Source organism: Lathamus discolor, chromosome 3 (genome assembly GCF_037157495.1).
Source record: "Lathamus discolor isolate bLatDis1 chromosome 3, bLatDis1.hap1, whole genome shotgun sequence".
NCBI lineage: Eukaryota > Metazoa > Chordata > Aves > Psittaciformes > Psittacidae > Lathamus > Lathamus discolor.
The window spans coordinates 27416553-27439294 of record NC_088886.1 but is presented as its reverse complement, the minus strand read 5'-3'; the positions used below and the strand labels follow the sequence as shown (position 1 = coordinate 27439294).

Genomic DNA, 22742 nt, shown 5'->3' with positions numbered 1-22742 from the left:
TTATACGCAGGCATGAGGTTTTCAGGGCAGGGATCCATTACAAGCTTCCAGCTGTGTTTTGCAAGCCTGGGTGGACCTCTGAAGATGGGCATGCCCTTCTATGCTGCTAGTTCTAAGTGTGCTGAAGCTAGCAGTCCCCTGGAATGCAACTTATCCGGACACAACAAACCTTGGCAAACCTCTGAGTGGAGCCTGTTAAGGGTGTCTTGCTCATTACATTCTTCCTGCTCTGCATGGCTTAGCAGAAACCCTTTCCTGATAGCAAAGAGCCTGCCTGTGCTATAGAGGGAGGAGTGCAGGACCTGGCCTCCCACTCTGCCTCTTTGCAAGTAGTTTCTCAGGGCAGCCCAGCCCTAGCACGCAGTGGGAGCTTGGGCTACTTGGTCTTCTGATTTACTGAGCTATAAAATGAACAGCTTATATCAACTCTGTGAAGGTCAGTGAGCAGCTACTCCAGGCCCTGCAGGGCTCTCCTGTGTGGTCTGCTCCAAGGGGCAGCAGTGCACAGCCACCACTGAGATACGGAGTGTGGCCACCTGAGCATGGGCTGTGCTTGTGCTGAGCCTTCACCAGCCACATTTGGCAAATAGTTTCCCCTGGCTGCCAGGCTCAAGCTAGTGGTTTCTGGGTCCTGAGATATTTTGGCTCTCTGTGACCCATGACAGCAGGAAATTGTCTTCCTGAGCCTATAGCAAAGGGTGGAGGCTGGAATTCTGGAGCCTTATTGTTGATGTTTGAATACACTGGCTATGAACTTAAAATGAACTAGGAGGAAAAGACTCTTTTTCCTCTGTTGGAAAGGACTGGTTGCAGCTTTCTCCCAGCTTGCTTCCCTAAGACCAAAAAGCCGAAATTTGACACAAGCATATGACAGTTCTCTTTGCTACAGTTTTGCTCTCCTGATCCTGGCCCATGGGCTGACCCCTTTTTTTTATGACAGGCCTCTCTCAGCTGTACCTACCAGCCCTTCAGCACAAGGCCTTAACATCAGCACTGTGGAACCAGCTTGTTTATTTTGTGTGTACGTGCATTTCTATTAGTAGGTGCTTTTCAATCAGTGAGGAGTTGGAGCCTCTCTGCAATCCCCCTCCATCTGCCTGTGGATGTGCAGGGCTGCCCATTGCAGTCATGCCCTGCTGTGAGGTGAGTGTGGCTGCTTCTTCCTTAGCTCAAACTGGTCAAAGTCCTTTTCTGGGGAGGTGGGGGGATCAATTGGTTTTATTAAAATTGCTTCCTTGTAAACGTTTCTACAGTGTCATAAGTTTTGTTCTTAGGAAACATCAGCTCTGCCTTCAGGAAGTGAGCCAGATGCCTGGGACCAGTAGTGAGTAGACGAAAAGCTATGTGAGATTGGGGGGCAGAATACGCAGGATTTGAGGTGGGACATGGGGGCTGGTGCTGCAGCTCCAGCACATGGGCAAACACCAAGGGGTATCTCTGGGGATGGTGCACCATAACTGTGTGCCTACAGCATGGAAGCCAGGGGGAAGGTTCCTGATCACAGCAGCGAACGCTGCTTGTACCCAGTGTGTTTCTGCTTTGCGGGCTGGAGTTGCAGCAGTACCACACCTTGCTCTGTTCCCACAGCAACACCAGACACAGGCCCATGGGCAACTGTATTTCAATTTGATAGCTCTAAGATTCAGTGTTTGGCAAGGGTCTCCGTGCATCATTCAGCTGATTTTCTCGCTGCTGCTGCAGTGCACTCTCCTTGCATGCAGTGATAATGTGAGCATGGCAGCCAGCGGCTTTTTTGGCTGAGCCACTTCCTCAGACGATGGGGAAACATGCTCCAACAGGAGGTAAGTGCCTTCTGGCATGCTCAGCAATTACTCACAGGCAGATTGGCTGATATCAACCATTACAGCATGCAAGGGAGATGCTTACATCGTCTCTCCCAACTGCCTAGGGTAGGAGATTAGGTTCCCTCCATCATCAGTGGCAAGAAAGTCCCTGGGGAGCCATTCAGAGCATATTAGCTTCCCACTCTGAATCGTGCCCTGGAAGATGTGGTCTCATTGTTGCCTGCGTCAAGGCCAAGGGAAGACTAACCTTGTTTGTTGACATTAAGTGGGATGGCTCTGTCTGTGCAATCAGCTTTGCCAAGTTCCTAAGGCTTGTGGCTCACTGCAAAAGCCACTCTCATGGCACAGCCATGTAAAATCCAGCAGCGAGTAACTGGTTGAAGGGCGCTGTGTGAGGCAAAGAAACTGGTGCAGAGTCTGAAGAGAAACAAGGAAAAACTGAAACATCTCTTCCCCAGGCAGACATTAAAAAAATAAACCAAAATTGAGACAGCGGGAGATCTGGCTGCAGTGGAGCCAATGCGCTTCTGAGTACCTCATCTCCAACCCGCGCTGGTTCCTCTGTGAAGGGGGTTTGTAACGCTATCTTCATCGTACAGACAAGAGCACAGCAGCTCGGAGGACCGCGGCGATGCGCAGCTTGCGAGCGGCAGAGCGGAGCCGGACGGGCGGCGGCCCCGCTGCCCGGGGAGCCACTGCCCTCTAGTGGGACCCTCTCCGTGCCCGGCTCCGAGCACCTCTCCTGCTCTGCCGCCCGCAGCCTCGAAGAGGGGTGCAGGGGCTCGCTGTAGCTGGAGGTGGCTGTGGCTGGCGGCTCATGGTGCCAGCTCTCCTCCTCCTGCGGCCGCTGTGGTCCCATGTGGGTGCAACCCGAATCACTGAGCGTGTGCCCCCTCTCAGCCCTTCAAATGACTCCTGGGCATCGGTTTTATAAAACTGCCTTTTTCAGCACCTTTTCCCTCACATCGCACATGCAAGAGCTGCAGCAGCAACTCTTGTTTGCTTATTTTGCATGGGTAGAGTAAGTGAGTGATCTAGTGGTGTTTCAGAACAAACTTTACTGTAGCTGCTTCTCAGGGAAAACTGCTGCTCTCTCGCCCTTTGCTGTGCACCCAGGGAATCCCCAGGGATGTGCCCATGCCAGCCAACACCAGCACAAATGAGAATTTCAGAGAAGGAAGATGAAAAACCATCACCTGCCAAGCCAGCAGACTGCTGCTCTCACCGCAGGCTGCAAAAAGCCTGAAGCTGTGCCCTCGGTTGGTGAAATAGAGATGTCTCCAGAGCCAGGAAGCTGGTTGGATGTGCACTGGAGGCAAGCAGCCCTGCACAGTTACCTGGTGCTGCAACACCTTGCAGCTTACAACCATCATGCAGCAGCACCCCAGGCTCCCAGCACCATGCATGCTTGCCCAAGGGCATGAGACGTGCTCCACCTTCCCTCCACACACGCACACAGAGTCCTGGCGGCAGAAAGTTCTGCTGTCAGAGTGATACACATCTCTTCTTCCAGCTGAGAAAATACCACCAGGTATGTTGCGGGGAGCACACGAGGCAGCCAGGAACTCCCACAGCAGCACCTGGCCAGAGCGCTGGTGGGGGGCTCCAGGCTCCCACGCTGCCTCTGCAGCAGCCAGCTCAGCCAGTCTGGGTGGGGAGCCCAGCACCCTGCCAGTGCCAAACCGCCTGCGGCACCCAGCTCCTCACTGTGCACCTGCAAGGCTCCGTAGGGTGCTGCACACAGAGGGACGTGCTCCCCAGGGCTGCTTGCTTGGAGGCTGTGGACTGGCTCCAGCTCAGTTTGGTGGTACATGCTTTGAAAGCCCATCCTGCTCTTTTAGTGGTTCTGCCCCATGGAAGGCCAAACATGACAGCAGCCCCAGCACTGGGCAAGCACCCGCTGCAGTTCAGGGCTGTGCCATGGAGACAGTTTGAAGCTCCCAAGGAGATGCCTGGGGAACTGGAGAGGATGGCACCCACCTTGGGTGGTAGGTGAGGAGGGGTGTGAGGTGCTGGCAGCTATGGGCAGTGCCTGTGTGGGATTTGAACTCCATGGCCATGCTCTGCCCACCCCTGCCCTGGCCTCCAGGTTACTGCCTAGCTTTCCTGGCCTGGGTCACCCTGGTCTACAGGGAGCCGAGAGGGAAAAGTGCCCACACCACTCATTTGCACACAATGAAGTGATCTGGGTGCTTGGTTCTCAAGGGTGGACAAGCACTTGTCAGGCATTTCTCTTCAGTTATTTAGAATTCAGCCCAAACATTTCCAAGCACTCTCCAACTTGGCCATCCCCAGTCTCTACCTACATTTACCTTTCCCCCATCAGCAAATGCAATACGAAGCTTGGCAGAAGCAGGTCTGAAGGGGAGTGTGTTAGGTGGCTCCTTGGTCCTTTGAAAGGGATTTTAAGCTCTGTCCTACAGCAGTAAACTTTGGCAAGATGTTTTCTAGGAGAGCCTCTGATTTCCTCCAGTTTTTCCTAAGTTTCCTAAAGAGCAGCACAGGGAATCTGCTGACTTTTTCCAGTTTTCTTCCTGAGGTTGTTTTTGGGTTTTGGATGATTCTTTTTAGTTTAGTTTTGTTTTCCCAAATCCTTCTGTGAGCTTCTGATTAATACAGCTTCTGATTCATTGGAAATCGCTTCTGGAGACAACGCTGAAGATCTCTACACATGTGATCCATCTTCTTCTTGGTTACATAGCCCTCAGTGCTGGAATTAGGTAAGAAATATTACAACAGATCCTAGTGCTCTGTGGCAGGGATGTTAGGAAACAAAATACTGCACAGTGCTGCGTGAAAAGCTCTTTGATTAATTAAAGGCGTGGGTGGCTGAACAGTTGCATCAAATCATCCACACGCCGTGGTGAAATAGGAGATAAATGTATCGATTTCTTACTCCAAGGACACTGTCAAGCAGCCCTTGTTGAACATAGAATCATAGAATCATAGAACATGGATGCAGTTGCCAACCTGAAGCTGAACATGGGTATTTTCATGGAGGTGTCTTTCACAGAAACAGGAGGTTAGTGGGTCACCTTCAGCACAATGTTGCCTAGAAGGTGCTGCAATGCCTATGTATACGAAGCCTGGCCCTAGAGCAGTGTCCAGCACCCTTCCCCCATGGCAGGATTTGGCCCTCTGAAAGCTGATGCAGAGCTCCTGCATGCTGAGCTGAGCAAATAGCCAGCCCTGAGCACTGGCATGGGTGAGCTGGTCCCTCCCCTATGGTGTTTAGCTGTGGCCTGAGCCTTAGTCCCACAATAGCTACTGAAAGGCCTGAGCAAGGCTTCCATTTGCCAGAGGAGCAGCCTGTGGCAGTGCCTGCTTGCCACTGAGGGTAAGAGCTGGAAGACACAGCCCTCACTGTTTGCTCTCCCTATAGAAAAGCTTTCTTCCAGCTTGAAGCACCATGGATAGCGAGACAGTTACTTCTATTAAAGTTTATATTCTAGCCTTTACTGCCACTTAATTAGTGACTTGAACAGAAGGATGTCAGTGTTTAGGAGCTATCAGCAGGTGCGATCGTGCTGTGTATTGAAGTGTAAGGGCTTACGGTGTAAACACGTGCACCAAAACCACATACAAACTCAATTTACACATCTCTAACAGCAGTGACACAGCCTGCCCCAAAGAAACGGTGGCTGAACATGTTCCACCTGGACCTGAAACTTACCATTTCACCCAAGCATAGAATATTAGCAAGTAACCATTAAGGTAAGCGTATTACAGTCTCAGGCCATTGGCAGCATCTCCCACAGATTATTTCAGCCTTTCCTTGGAGGTGAGGAAATTGGACAAGATGGAAAGTCCGGATGCCAGCAGGGATGCCAGCAGCTCGATGAAGGGCAGGAGAGGAGGTGAAGGCAAAGGCACTCTCTATCCCATGCAGGCTGTGACCCGCTGCTGCCTGGAAAGGTCTCAGGAGCAGAGAGCATTGACTGAAATTTCATTACTTTTACTCATTTCCTGTTGTTTTTTTCCAGTGGTGCCCCAATGGCAAGGAAGCAGCACAGAGTTACTGCAGCATTTCACAAGAGATGAAGCCCAGCAAGAGAGTCTGGCTTGGGAGGGTATGGACCACAAACTGCAGCACTTGACTCTTTTACACATCTTCAAGACAAATGAGTAGAGCCTTCCTTCTGCTCCATTTGAACTGAGGTGAAGCTGGGCCCAAACAGCACATTGGTTAACCCTTGCATGCCTGGTTAGGCCAGGGCATCTGGAATACCTTTGAGAAGGCTCTCAGCTAGTTGAGGCAGCCAAATCAAACCCAGTGAGGCTGCAGAAAAGGGTGCCCAAGACAGACATCTACACTAACACAGGTAAATTTCCCAAGCCTGATTTTCTTCCCATTTGTGCTGCTTTAGCTGGTTGTGATCATCCTTTTTGCATGTGGAAGAAAAGCAATGTTGACAGGGATGGCCAGGCATAGTAGGGAGGAGGAAGCTCTGGGTGATACTTCCACAGCTGGCCTGGGCTTCCAGGCAACAATCTGCCCTTTTCCACCTCCTAAATTAGAACAGGATGATGCCTCTAGTGCATTTATATCTGTTTATATAAAGTGTGTCTGCAAGGCTTCAGACTTCCATGGCCTGGCAGCATGGCGACTAATGACTTGCAGAGCTGCCAAGGGAGGGGAAAGCAAAGAGTTCTGTTGGGGTTTTCCTGAAAACTTCAAGGTGTTTAGGAGGAATCAGCAGCAGCTATGTCATCCCTTGGGAAGACTGGAAGTGCTGGAAGTGAGATGCAGTTTGAAAGCAGCAGGAGAGAACCCAAGTCGTGCCTTGGGTAGGCACCAATTGGGTTTCACTTACAGGCCAGTAGTATACGGAGTTCACAGCTAGGGCAAATTGGTGCTGAGGGATGGAGACTCTTCTGCATGGCCTGGAGCATGGGCTACCCAGAGGTAGCTTCTGACCTGGAAATTTTCTTTTGCTGCTAGGCCCATCATGAGAGCAGGAGAGATGTTTGTTATCTTTTGTCTGGTGGCGCCAGCGGTTGAGCAAGAGGAGCAGGAGGCCAGCTGCCGGCATCTTATTCGTGCCATCCAGAGCTCCTACCTAATCCTGCTGGGTGGAGGACTCACAGGCTTGGTAACATTCCTGGAATGGTGCATCTCACCTTTTGTTTCAGTGTAATTACTCTGAAAGGAGAGAAAGGATGTGGCATCTTCCACCTCAAGGGGAACTGTTAAAGATTCGTTATGCTCCCAGAGCAAACACAGTTTGTAGGTTTGGCCCCAAGCAGTAATGGTAGCAGCTCCAGCCAGCACCATCAGTCCCAGCCATGAGTGAGATGGGGAAAACCCTCCTGGGCTGCTTTGCTTGAGTCACCTGGGGAAGCACAGGGCATGGCCAAGCTGGGCAGAAAGTCTGTGTATGCTTTGTCCCACCCCTAAGTTGCTGTCAGGGCCATGTTTTGATGTGGGGACAGTAATTCTGAAAGTGTTTGATCAGAGAACCTCAGGGTGTCAACTGCATGTGGCTCAGGGCTTTCCCTGGGGACCTTCAGTGACAAGACCCTTCCCTGCAGCTGTACAAAATAAATGCAGGCTACAAGGCCAGGACTTTCGGCGATCACCCCCGCGCTGATGAGGAGCTCACAGCCTGGCCATGGACTGACTGCCCATATTAAAGGCTTCATTTTTCCTTTGACCCATTGGGCAGAGCAAGGAAGGATGGACCCATGCTAGAGCTTTTCCCAGTGTCCTTGGTGGAGGACATAAAAACTGCTGTGTGAGGTGTCTGAGGGCTTTCCCCAGTGAAAAACAGTTCCTCTGCTCAGAGGAGCCGGGCTGTGGCCCTACTGCTGTAGGCAAGTAACTGTCACGTAGAAGACAGACATGAAACTACACAGCTCCTTCTGCCTCACCCAGGGCCAGAAGGGTTTTTTTGAAAACAAAAATAAAGGGGAAAATTCAGCCTCCACCCATCCACCCAATTTGGACTGCAAATCAAATAAAACAATCTCGAGCTGGCACCACAGGAGCAGTGGATGCCAGCTCCCAGACTTCTCACATGAGGTGTCGAAACGAAAAGAGATGAACAAACAACCCCCAGCTGCCTGGGGGCAACAAACTGGTTTTAAGATGCTGGTGGGTTGTTTGTTTCCTGTGTGGTGGTGGGAGCAGCCTCCCGAATCCCCCCTGTCACTGGGCAGCTGCCCTTCGCAGCATTTGGCCACCCCTGGGCCATGGGCACAAGTTGATGGGGCTACACAAGAATGTTTTTGTGTAGAAATGCTTGTCACCACAGCTGGGTTTTGTGGGCATCCTGACGTGGGGCGATGTGGCCAGTGACTAACAATGTGGTGAAGGGGACGTCAGGCATAGGCATCATCTTGGTTGTGCCCAGCCACTACAGAGAGCCCTGTAGGGCCTGGTGCCAAGGTGCCTCAGCTCTTGGCCCATATGTGCCTGATTGCTGCAACTAATATGAGGTTTTTGAAATACATGGCTTTTGTTTCAGTGGTTTTCTCCCCAAAACTCCCCTACAAGAGTTATGTATGATACGAGGTGTCTCTAAGTTTCCCATGAACAGACCTTGTCATGGGTCTGACAGATCTTTGCAAAATTTGCCAAGGGGCTCACATTCTCCCCTCTTTAAGGGGGATTGTAAGAGAGTTTTGCTCTCCACCTTTGCTACAGTCCAGTTAAAGTGCTCTGAACAGTTGGGAGATGCCTTGCAGGGCATTGACACTTCTTTCCAGCTTCTGCCTCATTGCAGTCAAATCAGCTGGGTTCATTTATTGCACTGGAGCTGCCCAAAGCATATTGGTAGCAAGTGGTGGCTTTATTTCTCACCAACAAGCAAGGACCAGCTTTTAGCCTGGTTCCTTCAGCCAGCATTGGGTGCAGAAGCACTGCAAGGAGGATCTGGTGATGCTGAGCTATGCCAGGAGGTCAGCCATGCTCCTGGTACTGCTGGAAGGAGGTAAGTCAGTCCAATACGTGTTTCCCCTGAACCTGGGAGCAAACCCATCCTAAGGCAGCTGAAAAAAAAACGTGATAAAAGGGGTGTTTTTTCTGGTGTTTTTCCCCATGTGCTTCAGCCATTGGCTTGCATGTAAGGCATTGTGGGAGCTGCCTCTCGGCTCACCCCATCACAGCAGCAGGCTGATGGTGCTGCTACCAACTCTGCTGTTAATCTCATTACAAATAAAGGAGGGGTAGGAGCTAAACTAAACTCATATTAATTCCCCCTGCTCTGCCCTGCTCAACCTCAGGAAACACTTACTAGAACTGCCATTCTTATTATCCAAACCACCCCTGGAAATGATCATTAGCCGACTTGCTCTTTTGCCAAGCATGTCCACTCGCCAGCCTGGCTCCGTTTGCCCACAGGGCCCTCACGTTCCCTGCTCCTGCCATGGCACGCACTGTGGTTGCCTGAACCCGCACTCTCTTTCCATGGCCTCACATGCTGCCCGCTGACGCGCGTCCGGACCCAGGCTGAGCCCTGCTCCCCTGAAGCTCACCAGTGCTTTCACCCAGAAACAAGGTGAGGGTGGCCAGGCAGCTCTCCGAGTTGCTTGTTTGGACTTCTCAAGTTCCGGTAGTGTGTTGGACTCATTTTTGGCAGGGTTGGCTGGTGGCCAGGGGGTTGGGACATGTTGGCATTTATGATTTTTTTTTCTTTTCTTTTCTTTTGCATAACAAAGTTTTGATAAATGAGAAGGAAACAAACTCAGTGCCAGCTTTCACCATGTGTTCAAAACAAGATAAATGTAATGCTGGGCTGGCCACAGCATCCACCAGACAGAAGTTTGCTGGTGCAGTGTCTGCTCTGGGAACAGAAAGTGACCCACACACACTACACTGTGCTCCAGGAGGATATGGGGGTGGGGGGGGGGGGCTGTTGTTCTTAGTGACACCCGTTCTACCTTTTCGTATGGGCTCCCAGGCACAAAGTGAAGGCAGGGCTGTGCCTGGGGTGAACAAAGGTGCAGGATCTGGCCTTGTGCAGAGCTGCACCCTGTTCGGTCTTGGGTGCCAGGGCTGTCATGGGCACCAAGGAATCATATAAGTGGAGCCTGAGTGCCTGCTGTTGAAATGGAGTGGTGAGAGGAGAAGCACATATACATACATGTGTATAAATATATGCCCATCCACAACTGGGGAAGAGCACAGTATCATGGGACCTGGCCAGGGTCATACCCAGACGCACAGACAAGCAGCAACATTCCCCTCAGGAAAAAGTGGCTCTTCTGGTGGGATGTGGGCATAGGAGTAGTTGTGGAAACAAAAGACATGCACGCCTTGCTCTTTTTTTTAATATAGTTCTTCCCCAAAGCAGGACTAGCCCATTTTTACCTCACTGCCAGCTGTTTTGTTCTTTTTTCCACCAGGCTGGGCAAGGGTGTGGACAGGAGGAAGCAGCCTTATTTTTAATGACAGTTTTTCATGGGAAGATGTTCAGCTGCCTCTGAGTGCTCAGGTTAGCTCTGCCCAGGTTTAATCAGGAGGGACGAGCAGTGCTCACTGCAGCCTCTGTCTCCTTTCACTCGCAGCTTTTTCCTGGCTGAGTTGCTGCAGCTCTCAGACAGCCCCCAGTTGTAATGCAAAGATGACAAATCTGTCCAGGCTCTGCTCCCACCCATGACCACAGTGGATCCAAGGTGGGGAAGCCCTTGTAGAGGGATTGGCTAACCTTAGTGCAGCAGTCATCAGGGATGGTGCCACCCAAATTGTCCATCGCTGTGGCTGACACCAAGCAGCAGGGTAGGCAGACAGCAGAGGGATGCAGCTGCAGGATGGGACAGAGTGGCAGCAGAAGAGGGCCTTCAGCCAGGCTGGTGGCTTGTGGGGTTTGTCGCTGGCTCTCCAAGAGTGGTCAAAGCTGCTGTATTTCGGCCTGTCAGTCTAGATCCTGGAGAATAAAGGGGTCAAAATATTCAAGTACAACATATTTTATAAGCTTATGATGCACTGGCTTAGGATCAATGGGGTTTAGTCATCATCCAGTGGGGTTGATGGAGACTGACTTGTCCACATGACTCTAAGCCTCCACAGCAATTTTGGTGAGTTCAGTTGCTTACAATTAACACCTCAAAAGGTCTCACAGGCTGTGAACATTCCCAGGTTTTATTAGACTCCGTAGCCACCGGACATAACATAAAGAGCCTTAGATATTTCAGACTTGACTATGGATTCAGGAACCCATAAATACCCACAAGTCTCATTTTAAATTGAGGTTTCAGGGTGAGCTTTTGGCTGGAGAGAAACTTTCAGCAGCCACTCGCATTAAGGCATGTTTATGGCACAAATTTAGCTTCTCCAGCCCTCAGCAACCCCTACCAGCAGCCTTGTGCAAGAGGTGACCAAACTTGGCTTGGGCCCACGTGAATGTCAAAACAAAACCAAAGCTCCTCTCTAGTAAAGATCCCCTGGCACTGAGTAACACTGTGTAGGGCTTTGCTTCCAGAGCAACGGCCACACACAAGCGCATGTGTGCACCCACACACACACACACACAGAGCCACTTCAGTTGTTGCTTTAATTACTTTTTAATCCTATTCTATTTCATTTATGAGTTGTTTTCTTTTGGGTTCTTTTTCCTCATTGACTGTCATAGATCAACCTGCTAATCCCACCTTGCATGTATGATTAGTATTAGGAGGGGCACAGCAAAGTTAACAAGGAACTGAGACACAGTTCAAGCACCTCCAGGTCCTATTGCCAGTGATACAACTGGGGCATACATAGCAAAATGGCCTACACCGAATTAGGTTGTGGCTCCCTTCAGTGGCCAAGCCTTGACTAGAGGAGCTTGGAGCTGGCCCGGGAGCCATGCAACTTGCTCTGAAATGCGCATCAGCTTTATTCTAGTGGTGTGACTTCAGACACTGCCTCTGTGGGGAGCTGCTTCATGTTGGGACTTTGGGAAACAGCAATTACCAGACTGGCAGGGCAAAAATGGGAATAACTAACATGAATCAATGTAGCAGGAAGCAAAAATGTTACTGCACCAGGTTGTCCCGGGGGTGTATTTGACCAAGGAGGAGCATATATATTCAGTATTATTGTTAGCTTGCTTTCTTTTTCCAGGGATGTGGGTACCCTGCGGGCAGTCAGGATATGACCCTGACAGCTCTGGCACATATCAGGTCCCTACATCAAATATTAGAGTTAAAATACATTTCTCAGAGATCAGGCCGCCTTGGTGGCAACCCATCCCATTCAGATACAAAAGAGACCCAAAAGCCTAGATTATGTTTTGGTGCATGTCCCAGAGAGCTCTGTAACTTGCTCTTGCGAGGCTACAGTATGCCAATAAACTTGGCATCCACCTCTGCTGTTGCAGCAGAAACACAAACCCATTTCTGAGCTAGACTTTGCGAGAGCAGAGAGCTGTAAAAACCAACAAAGAGGAAAACTACCTCTGACTCTCTGCATTCCTGTTTCCTGGCTTCAGCCTGGCACAGAACACAGTCTTGGTGGCAGAGCAGTGAAGTGAGTGACATGGCCCAGGCAGCCCAGGATCTTTCCCCTTCTTGGGCATACAGGGGTCATGTTTGCAACTGAGTCGTGAAATGTTGCATCCTTCTGAGGCTCCTTTCCTTCTTGGCCACCAGTTTAAGCACCTTGCCCGGTGCAAGGCACCATTCTCCACCAATGCTGTTGTTTCACCAGAAGCCAGCTGGCACCCCATTTTGCTCCCCAGCCTCCCGCACATCCCAGCAGCACACAGGGGCTGTAACATCCTCCTCCTGCTCTCCAAATTACCCAAAGCTTGCCAATGGTACCTAAGTTAACAGGTAAGTGGATACAGAGCAAAGGAGATGGACAGGCAGCCAAATGTACATACATAACTTTGATCCTGTCCAGGCTACCGCCCCCCCCGTGCCTGTTCCAGGATGCAGGGTCTTGCTTTAGGGCCGGGGGCAGGAAACCCTGAAGGGAGAGACACCACCATGAGATAAACCACACCCCCCCTGCTCTCCCCTTCTAATATTTGGCTAAAGAAAGTCAAAGGCAGGCACAGACATCATGTTTAGTTTATTTCCTCTGGATTTAGACACAGCCCTGGCTAACCACCACAGCAGCAAACCAATTACGACAGGCATTCCCTCCTGACAGAAGACCAGCTTGTGGGATCCCTGCAGCCTCCAGGAGGGCAGGGGATGCACCCTGCTGCTTGGAGGGGCAGCTCTGCAGGATGCACTCGGGCAGATGTGGTTGTAAGGGGGTGGCAGCACAAACTCATGCTGAACTTGCAGCATGTAGGAATCAAACCTTGGATGCAATAGCATGGTGCAGACGGAGGCGCAATGTAATGCGTCTCAGCTCTCCAACTACCCTCCCCTTCTTCCCCCCAGACTTCCTCTGGCTGTTTTGAAAAGGGGAGTTTCTTTCATGCATCCCAGGCTATTAGCAAGAGAAGGGAGAGAACACAAGCAACAGACCCTATTCCACCAGAGTCCACTGCAAGTCAAACCCCTTCATGCCTGTGCACAGCTTATGCCCCTGCCCAGCAGATGCTTTCTGGAAGCTTTGGTCAGAATTAATACCAAACACCAGCATTGCATGGCTACAGAGAGATATGCATTTTGCTAGGACTTAGGTTTTCCTTTGGTTTTGGGTTTGTGTTGGTTTTTTTCCCTAAAAAGCATATTTCAAATGGTGAAGGGCTCCAAGATGGAAAGGACAACCATAACTAACCTGTGCTCCAGCACTGCCCAGGTCTTCAGCCAGCACATAGCAGGAGCAGGAAGGCTGGTCAGTTAGCACACCTGAGACATTTCTCTAGCAGAAGCTAAAGAGAAGCAGCTATTTCTGATTGAGGAAGGAAAAGGAAACCCCCTCCTCCCCAAAAAGAGGTTCTCCAGAGGGATACAGTGGGGTTGAATAAATCCTGAGAAGTGCTAGAGAAGAACGGGATGCTGGAGGCAATCAGCCCCAGCAGGAGATGCTAGCACAGGCATGAGAGGTCTCAGCAAGAGCTGTGCTAAACACAGAAGAGGCATTCCTGAAACTCCACAATCATATTAACCTGTTAATTTATACAGCATCTCTGTACAAAAATAGAAGGGTTCTAATAAGATTAACAATATTAAATAAATATTTAATAGAAAAAGTCTTTGGCCTAGTTCATAGCTCATCCTTTGGGTTGATGTTCATTTCACTGGGTCCTAGATGCTCCTGGTCCAACATCGCGATCACTTCATCTGCCTGGATTCGCTCCTGCAAGAGGGGAAGAATGTGTAGCAGCAGCGTTTTAGTGCCTGCTCTCAGCTTATTCAGCACTGCTCAGCCTGCTGAAAGGACCCACAGCAAGAAGTTCATCCAAGGACCAGCTGTGTGGCTGTGAGGGCAGGGGACAGCCTGGGCATTTGCTGGTCAAAATTAGTCAAATTACTTTGCACCTCAATATCCAATCACCCTTATTCCTCCAAGGGCCACAGTGGCTGGGGGAAGAATTTGGAGGTTGCCTGGTGCAAGGCACTACAGCCCAGATCTTCCAAGGCGTCTGGATGCCCAGTCCCATGGACTTCAGGCTGCCAAACTATCTTTGAGGCAGCATCTTTGAGTATCTTTGATGGCAGCAGCCATCGCGCCTGCCTCTGAGCTGTGGAGGGCTGTGGAGGACTTCCCCGTTCCTCAAGTTATTGCCACTAGGTGTCAGAAACGCCCAGCCCAGCCCTACACAGCCCTCCCGAACTCCACTCAGCACCTCAGCCCAGCCCTGCACCCCACGGGATCAGGGTGATAGGTGTCCAAGAGCATGGCCAGCAGGGAAAACCATTTGGTTCCTGGACCACCAGCTTATGTCCCCACAGCGCAGCGAATGGGAATGCTACTGCGGGGGGTGCAATGTGCTGGGACTGGAGGTTGAAGGTGGCCCTGGGTCCTTTGGGATGCTGAATACCCCCCAGCTCCCCTTAAATCATGATGGAGTGACTCACCAACTCTCTGTAAAGTGGGTCCAAGGTGAACCAGAGAGCCACAGCACACCGCTGGCCTTTGGTAACTGCCTTCACCCCATGGGGGTTCTCACCGCCTGATGAGAAGCTGATCATTCGCCCACACTTGGGCTTGATGGAGGCCTGTGAGAAAACAAGGAATACCAGGGTAGCAAGGAGCAGCACAGCAGCAGACACTGGCCATGTCTGTGCTTGCAGTAGTCCAGGGTCTGGGACCTTAGTGGGCATCTCTCTGCATCACCCCAGGACCCGGTGAGTTGCTGCTGGAGTAAATAAGGAGGTGTGAAGCTTAGTCCCACTGCACAGACATCATGTAGAAAGGAGATAGTGGCATGGAGTCCTTGCAAAGCCTACAGGTGACCACCTACAGCAAACAGGACCATGGTATAACTCCAGGAAGGTTCAGGCTAAGCCTGGCAAGGGCTGTGAAACACCTCTTTTTTTCCCTCTGCTGAATCCACAAGAGGTGACCAGCAGGACCTCATGGGCAGAAGTGCAACCAAATCTACCCTCCAGCATCTACTGAACTCCAGAGCTACAGCATGGTGCCCAGACCCTCTATCTAACAATGGAGGGAGGTGTCTCCTACACAGAAGTGGGGGCTCATGCTTGAGCCCCATCCTCCTCAGGGACTGATGTCCATCACCATGAACCCCTCTTGAGCAAGAACCCAGGGCCAGTCACGGTGTATGTATGAGGACATCACCTCATGTTTGGCCATGATATGGGGTTGGGGCTCACCAGTCCTCTGGGCAGGGACAACTATCAGCCATCCCTCTGCCTGTGCAGGGGTGGTGCAACCCCCTCATCTGCAGGTTTCCTGCTCAAGCAGCATCTGGGAAGGGAAGAAAAGGTCTGGTATTTCTGCTAGCAGGATTTTGTATAGACTTTTTGCAAGGTAGGAGCCATAGACTGCCCAGGGAAGCCCAGAGCTCCTGAGCATGGGCTTCTGAGGAGCAGCATTTGTTCCACAGCACTGACTTACCGTCACAGTTTTGGCATCCATCTCGGTGAAAATGAACTCGCCTCCTTCAAAATCTGCATTCATGTACAGGAGGGCACTGGGGAAAGAAGCAGGGGATCCCTGTGAGGGGAGCAGTGGGGAGGGCTCAAGGCTGACCCCCACCTCTGGGGCAGATCCCACACTGCTCCATCAAGACATGGGTAGCAGTCCCACTGAGGAGCTGGTTGGGGCTACCCCCATTTTGGAGCCAGAGCTAAGAAGCAGCAGATCTCACTTTGGCTAGGGAACAATTCCCACAATGTCCCCTAGGTCCCACGAGCTCCCACCCTCCCATTTTGCACCAAACACACCTGGCAGAGACACAGTTCTGTGGGCCATAGGTGGGATCTCCCAACCCTAAAATATCACAGCTGTTACAGTTAAACTCAGCTTGGAGCTTACCCATGATGCTTGCTGCCACCAGAAACTACCTGTTGGATCTTACTTCTGCCATGGTTGGGATGTACCAGTTTTAGGTCTGTGAAGCAAGTTGCTCTACCTTGGGCAGTGTCCCTGGGAGCCCTTGAGAGCAGCTCCCCCTTTCTTCCTACCTGTAATCCCGGAAGGTGTAAGCAGGAGGCTCTTTCCAGCACTCATTGGCCTCAGGGTCCAAGAGACAGTTGTCAGCATGGATGGGGTGGCTCAGGTCGTTCCTCCTCTCCTGCTGGCCTAGGCAGGACCATGTGGAGGAAGGAGGGAGGAGAAGGGGTGGATGAGATGGAAATGTCATGCTCTGTGGGGTCTGTCATGGGGTGGGAGCCTGCCCCTACCCCACTCTGGGTGGTGTTCACAGGTGAGGAGAGAAAAGTCTGGAGAGAAAAGGCAACATCTGAGGACTCAGATTTGCACAGCTCTGCTTGTTCCTTACTGTGGGGGAGTGAGATGGAGAGCTGGGCATGGGATGGAAAGGAGAAAGGATGATGAGAAGAGGCAAGAGAAGAGGGAGGAGAAAACAGGAAGAGTTGGAGACATGAAAAACAAGAGACATCCCAGAAATTAGCTCCTTTGGGACAGCAGTGCCCACCCTTTGCTGCTACAGGGACAGTGACTTTACCCAGCCCTTGGCCACCAGTTTAAGCACCAGGCAAAGCAAAGCTGCTCTCAGGGTTGAGCCCCAACTTGTAAACCCCTGCGGGGAGCTGACCCCCTCCTGTCCCCCCAGCTCTGCCCTCCTGCTGGCCCCCCAAACCCTCACCAGAGAGAGCAGTGCGGCACACCAGGTGGGTGTAGGAGAAGTAAAGCGTGGAGTTGAGCATGAAGTAGGACTCAACAATCCTGCGAGCCTTCTCGCTGATGTCGTAGAAGAGCCGGGCACTTTTCAGCGGGACACGGCCCTCGTAGCCATACTGAGCAAGGAGAAAGGGTGAGAGAGGGTCAATGCCATGCACCAGCTGGGAGGGAGGGCATGGGAGAGGAGTAGGAGGAGGGAGCTGTACCTTGAGGGCTTTGAGGACAGTGGCTCCTTCAAATCTCTCATTTGGGGTGTGGGGGGAGGTTTTGCCCCTGTAACCATCTCCAGCCAACATGATCCCCTGAAAGACATGACCACGGGTGAGGAGTGAACTGTTTCCCCAGAAGAGGAGGAACTGCAATGGAAGCAACTGGCACTCTCTTCCCTCAATACCCCAAGGCTGCATTCATCAGGACAGGTGAGTTAAGTGGGAAGGCACTGCAGTAATCCATAAACATGGTCCATTCTGAGATGCTGGAAAACAGCCACTCATCTCCCTGCTGGGGATATTCAGGCACCTTCAGTCCCTTCCCAGGCTCAGCTAATGATGAATGAGAAGGCTCAACTGGGCTTTGTGTGTGGACATCCTTTGGGGTTGTACATAACATGGGTCAGAGAGCTATTTCTGCACAGGGTCTGTCTTGCAGCATATTTCTAAGAATGGCCCAAAGAAGTGGCTCCCATGCGCTTACATGAGTGTGTTATGGGGACAAGCGTCTGACTGCTCTCCACAGGCATCCTGGCATCAGTTCTAACACTAAAGAGTAAGGTATGAACTTGGATCCTTTCCAGTGGCTGATCACACATTCAGCCCTCACAAGTCAGATGCTGGGGAGAGCATCAGGCGCTCAGCCCAGGTGACAGTCATGCCCCACCCCAGGGACATCAACTACTCACACTGGCCACCCTGTGAAGTTCTCGGCACTGCTCCTCTGAGATGACATTATCCAGCAGGACTCGCTGGGTACCATTCAGCTGCTGCGAGTTGTAGACAAATTTTACATCGCTGTAGAGAAGCGGACCCCCTGATGGAAACAGAGATACAAAACAACCCTGCTGAACATGCCCTGGGCTCATTAACATCTTGTACTGTGGCTGAGGGCCAGCTGAAGTCACTTGGGTGTGCTGCCAGGGAAAAAAATTCACAGCAGAAAGCAAAGTTTGGCCTCACATCACCAACGAAAGAAACAGAAGCAATGGAAACACCTGGAGATGAAATCAATCTGCTGCAAGAGCATCAGCATTTTCCACCTTCTCATTAGCTTCCTTGCAAATGCAAGGACCACAGCCTAAAAATGCCAAAACCTGATGGAACACAATGAGAGACACGAACATCGGCTAACTTGGCTCTCCTGCCAGCAGCCAACATCAACGAAGGCCGTAAGTTTCCATTGCATTTGTGCTGTGTGGATCATGCCAGCTTGGCATGCAAAACCACTTTCTGCAATTGTCATCAGTGGGTTTTTTGTCTTTTGCACACATAGCAAACCTAGTGTGGTGCTGAGCTTGCAGCAAATATCGCTTGCTCTCCACCATAAAAGGGGCTGGGAATGGGTGAACTGGAAGATCTTGAGGACAATCTTTCTCTGCAAAGGAGCTGCCATGGCATGAGGAAGAGAGAGATTAGCTTTTTACATGAAGTTTGGATCCATCCCGTTAAAATTTGCCTGATCACAAAAACATGGTGAGTACCCTAAATCACCATCTTCTGAAGCCTCTGCCCCTGATCTCCTTAAAGAAAGAGAATTAAAGAGGTGGCAACAATAAAAACCTAAACCAGATGTTTCTCCAGGACGAAGGTGAAATGTATCTAAATTGTGGGGAAAATTTTCTCTTGTCACAGAGCCACAATAAAACACAGATCTCCTCTCACCATGTGGCACAAGGAAACTTCTCTGTTACGCTGCTTTTATAATTGCTACTTTCTCTGTCTGTTGGGGCGCACTGTGTTTTTGGAAGGTCTCCTTGGCCTATGGAGGACACATTACCCTGAGGGCAGAGCCCTGCCACTAGCCCATGACTTTCTTTTTGAAGAGTTAGGTCTCCTCATGTTCACTTTGCTGTTCTTGTTGCTCCATAATAGCATTTATTATAAACGCAGCTGGATCAGAAACAAGACTCTGAAATCTAGACTCCTGGCACACTCCAACCCAGGCTGAGTTTTCCAGCTCAGATGTTCCTCTTCCCCAGCCATAGGCACACAAGGGATGAACCTGGAAGCCATCACTCACCACTTCCCCAGCTCTTTCTGTTCCTCCCAGGGAGCTAGCGGGGGTTGCCCTGTGCCATGAGCACTGAACCCTTGTCCCATACCAGCAGTGTGCTCCTGGCTGCCTTCCACACCCCCACCGCCTCTAAGCACCAGCAGAGAGACCTATTTCCTGTGTGTACGCTCTGTGGAAAACACCACAAAGAAATCAGGAAATTCTTTGCACTTTTGGGAGTAAAGGAATTGGTAGAGAGGAGGAAGGGGAGGAGAGAAGTACAGAAGAGGAGGAGTACAAAATTAAAATGGACTTCTCTTTTTCTCTTTTGGCCTTTTCTTTTTTCTGAGTGAAAAGAGAGAAAGAAAAAAGACGACAGAGAAAGGAAGCAGCTGGATGAACAAAAATACCATTCTCGTTTTTAATGGCTTCTGTTTTCTTTGCAAATTTGAAAACATTCTGCAACTAAACCAGAATAAAAGCATAGAGACAAGAAACAACAGAGAAAGACACACTGAAATTATTTCATTATGGAAGGCAAACAGGCCAAAACCAAATGTAATGCAACCAGCTCTTGGCTTCAGCAAGCTCTCCAGGATCCTCCTGTGATATTTGCCTATTTTATGTATGGCTAAAGAAGGGATAACGATACTTTGAACATGACACTCAGCAGCTGGAGATAACTTGGGCCATGGAAAGCTGTTAAATTCCCCAGAAAAAGCACAACCATCCATTGCATTATAGGGAGATTTAATTGCCTGCTGCTGTGGAGCTGACCCACTAGAGACACAGGACACCTTCTGGCTGGAGACCCATTGTTTTGCAGTGAGGAGCATGCTTTGGTATTTGGCTACAATATAATTTTTCAAAATTGTTATGGGAGAAATCTTGTCTTTTGACAAGATTTTTTTTTACGGTATTTTCTGTGGCTCCTGAAAATGTGCTGAAATTCGTTGAAATGTCTGCTGACAAGCCTTAAAACTGAGTGATTTGATGTAAGCCAAGATGTCACAAGCCAGTCTGCAAACAGAAATGGTTGCTAATATGCTGTGATCCAGCACATTCAGCAAAGCATCATGACCAGGCTTCCCAAAACTTAATGCCTCCAGCATCCGTCCTTCTGCAGCCTGGATAAGAGGGAGCATTTTAATCTTAGAAACACCTAAAGGAAAAAATACTGTTTGCTGGTGCCACCTTCCCCACAGTGAGGAGGACCCAGCCTCCTAGCTCCACATCTCGGGGCTCTGTAATGAGTGGCTCAGCAGGTGGGAAAAGCAAGTCCAAAAGCAGAGCAATGGTGGTGGGTTCCACAGACCCAGAAATGCTGTGGCATCATCGAGGGCTTCTTTGGGTCTTGAATAAAATTTCAACCTCCTCAGACAGAATTGGCCCTCATTGCTCAGCAGCCAACCTTCACAGTCTGCAGTCTCCACCAATAGGAAAATAATTTCTGATTTTGTTGAAACATATTCATCAGACTTACCCTCCTTCAACTCTCGATCTGGTTTTGGCATGGGTTTCTTTGCCAGGAATAGCCTAGGCCCTTCCTCTGGTTCACTGCTAATACTTGATGGGACACTGAGGAACAAGAGAAAACAAGAACATCATGACTTGGGCCACAGGTCTCCAGTTTCTAGGAACTGCGCTGTTTTGCACCCTTTGGAAACCAATACATTAAAAATCTGGACAAATTGATACATTGTGCAAATGTCACAACCATACATGTAGAAGTTTTCACCCTGTCCATGAAAAACAGTGTTTTTTTCTGGTAACGGGAGCAACAGTTTCCACCAGTAAAGCACAGACACCAAGGAACATGAACAGCGCCATTTGACTCATTGACCCAGTTCCCTCTAGAATGGTTTGGAGGCACTCAGCTAAAATAAGGTGCTTGTGGAAAGTTTGTAATTATCAGCCATGATGGTGTGCTGGGCAGGACGGGCAGCACCCATTAAGTGGCAGGCTTGTACCCTACCATGGGGACATCCCAACTGCAGGGACTGGTGAAGCCATGGGCTTAGCTGGTGTAAGTGGTGGCTCACCTGTGCTCATCCTGGCGGGCGCCATACCTGTTCCAGTAGTTCTGCAGGAAAAAAGAGAGGTCATGCTTCTTAAACTAATGCTCCAGATGAAGCCAGGGAGCTACCTGCTCTGCCTCACTCCCAGCCTCCCTGACATCAGCCAGCCTCTCTGGTATGGATCTATCCCACACAACTTCGGGCAATTGCCTGGGGTCACCAAATTGAAAATGCAACCCCAACCCAACCTGGAATCATATGAACAAATACAGAGGGAACTCAGCTTGCCCAGCCTTCTCTATCCCACCCAACCAGCGTGACAGTGACTGAGAGCCAGACTAGGCTGTGTCTGCATTTCCTTCATCCTGGGAAAGGTTGCCTTCCTTGCTTTGCTATCAACATTTCCCCATAGGGAACAAACCAAGCCAAGATTCAGCTTGAGTCACCTACATGGGACTTGGTTTTTAAGAAAAGGGAGGGGGGAAGTGGTCCTATAGCTGTGAAGTCCTGGAGGTCCTCGCCATAGCAGACCCAGGAATTACCGGCTCTGTGTAGGTGTATCCAAGGCCAGCTGCAGCCACTTGTAAAAGGTGCGACTCCAGCTTATGGCGCCTCAGCAGCGTTTTTGCTTCCTGAAAATAAAAGGAAAAGGGGAGTAGTTGCCCATGTAGCTTTCACAAGACACAGACAATACACTTATACTTCAAGAGGGGTTTGTTTTTCAAGCAACACTGCAGACTCCAATGGGGTAAGGGATGCTTGGGTCATGCTTTTGAGCAACCACAGACACAGAGCTGAGCCACTCACTATGTTACACAAGTGGAGGTGTTCAGCAACTCATCTGGGAAGCTTGCATCCCCAAAATACATGGCAAAGCAGGGACTCTGGTTGGACTGTGCCTTGGTTCTCCACATGTGATGCAGAGCTCATGGAGCAACCAGCAGAGCCTGGTGGTGGGCGGACAGCAGCATCACAGCCTGGGATGTGCTCAGGGTACTCACACAGGGACCACAAAGCACAAAGAGCTGAAAAGCACCCATCAGAGGGCTTCTTTTTTGAATTAAATAGTTCTAAACAAAACACTGGGGTTTCTCCTCGAAAATTACTTTGGAAAGCAAAAATCAGATAATTTTTTTTTTTTTTTTTTTTTTTACAGAAAACTTCAGAACACTGAAAACAATGACATGTTTTTGTCAAGTTTAGGTTTTTTCCTAGATTCACTTTGTGAGAAGAAACAATAACTGTTCTAGTTTTCTTCTTCATCATTTTCCTTTTTAGTGTTTTACCAAATTCACCTTGATTTTCCTGGAAATTAAGGAATTCACAAAGGAATGGCAGATCCAGTTCCTCCCTACCCTCTGCTTATGGCATAAGAGGAAGGAGCCCCCTCACAACTGTGATGGGATGTGAGGAACTTCTCCTTTTCTTTATTGTGAGAGAGGCAGCCCCAGGGCCACAGATAAAGGTTGCCCGGACTGAAGAAGGCTGTCCCACTGGGTGACTGAACACATACTCTTTGGTTATTTGACCGCAGCCTAACCCTACGATAGGAAAGCTACT

The 22742-nt window shown here is 50.2% G+C and overlaps 1 protein-coding gene across 2 annotated transcripts in view; it reads right to left on the bottom strand.

The window, feature by feature from the left end:
* Nucleotides 1–12782: 12782 nt before the first annotated feature.
* Nucleotides 12783–22742, bottom strand: part of P3H2 (prolyl 3-hydroxylase 2) — a 71375-nt gene continuing 61415 nt past the window's right edge. For both annotated transcript variants that reach the window (XM_065674273.1, XM_065674272.1), the window contains exons 6-15: nucleotides 21725–21814; nucleotides 21207–21247; nucleotides 20648–20742; nucleotides 17858–17985; nucleotides 17166–17261; nucleotides 16925–17075; nucleotides 16281–16398; nucleotides 15712–15787; nucleotides 14709–14849; nucleotides 12783–13986 (exon numbers count right to left, since the gene is read on the bottom strand). In XM_065674273.1, coding sequence (XP_065530345.1) covers nucleotides 13894–13986; nucleotides 14709–14849; nucleotides 15712–15787; nucleotides 16281–16398; nucleotides 16925–17075; nucleotides 17166–17261; nucleotides 17858–17985; nucleotides 20648–20742; nucleotides 21207–21247; nucleotides 21725–21814 — 1029 coding nt within the window. In that variant the 3' untranslated portion in view covers nucleotides 12783–13893. The remainder of the gene's footprint in view (nucleotides 13987–14708; nucleotides 14850–15711; nucleotides 15788–16280; nucleotides 16399–16924; nucleotides 17076–17165; nucleotides 17262–17857; nucleotides 17986–20647; nucleotides 20743–21206; nucleotides 21248–21724; nucleotides 21815–22742) is intronic.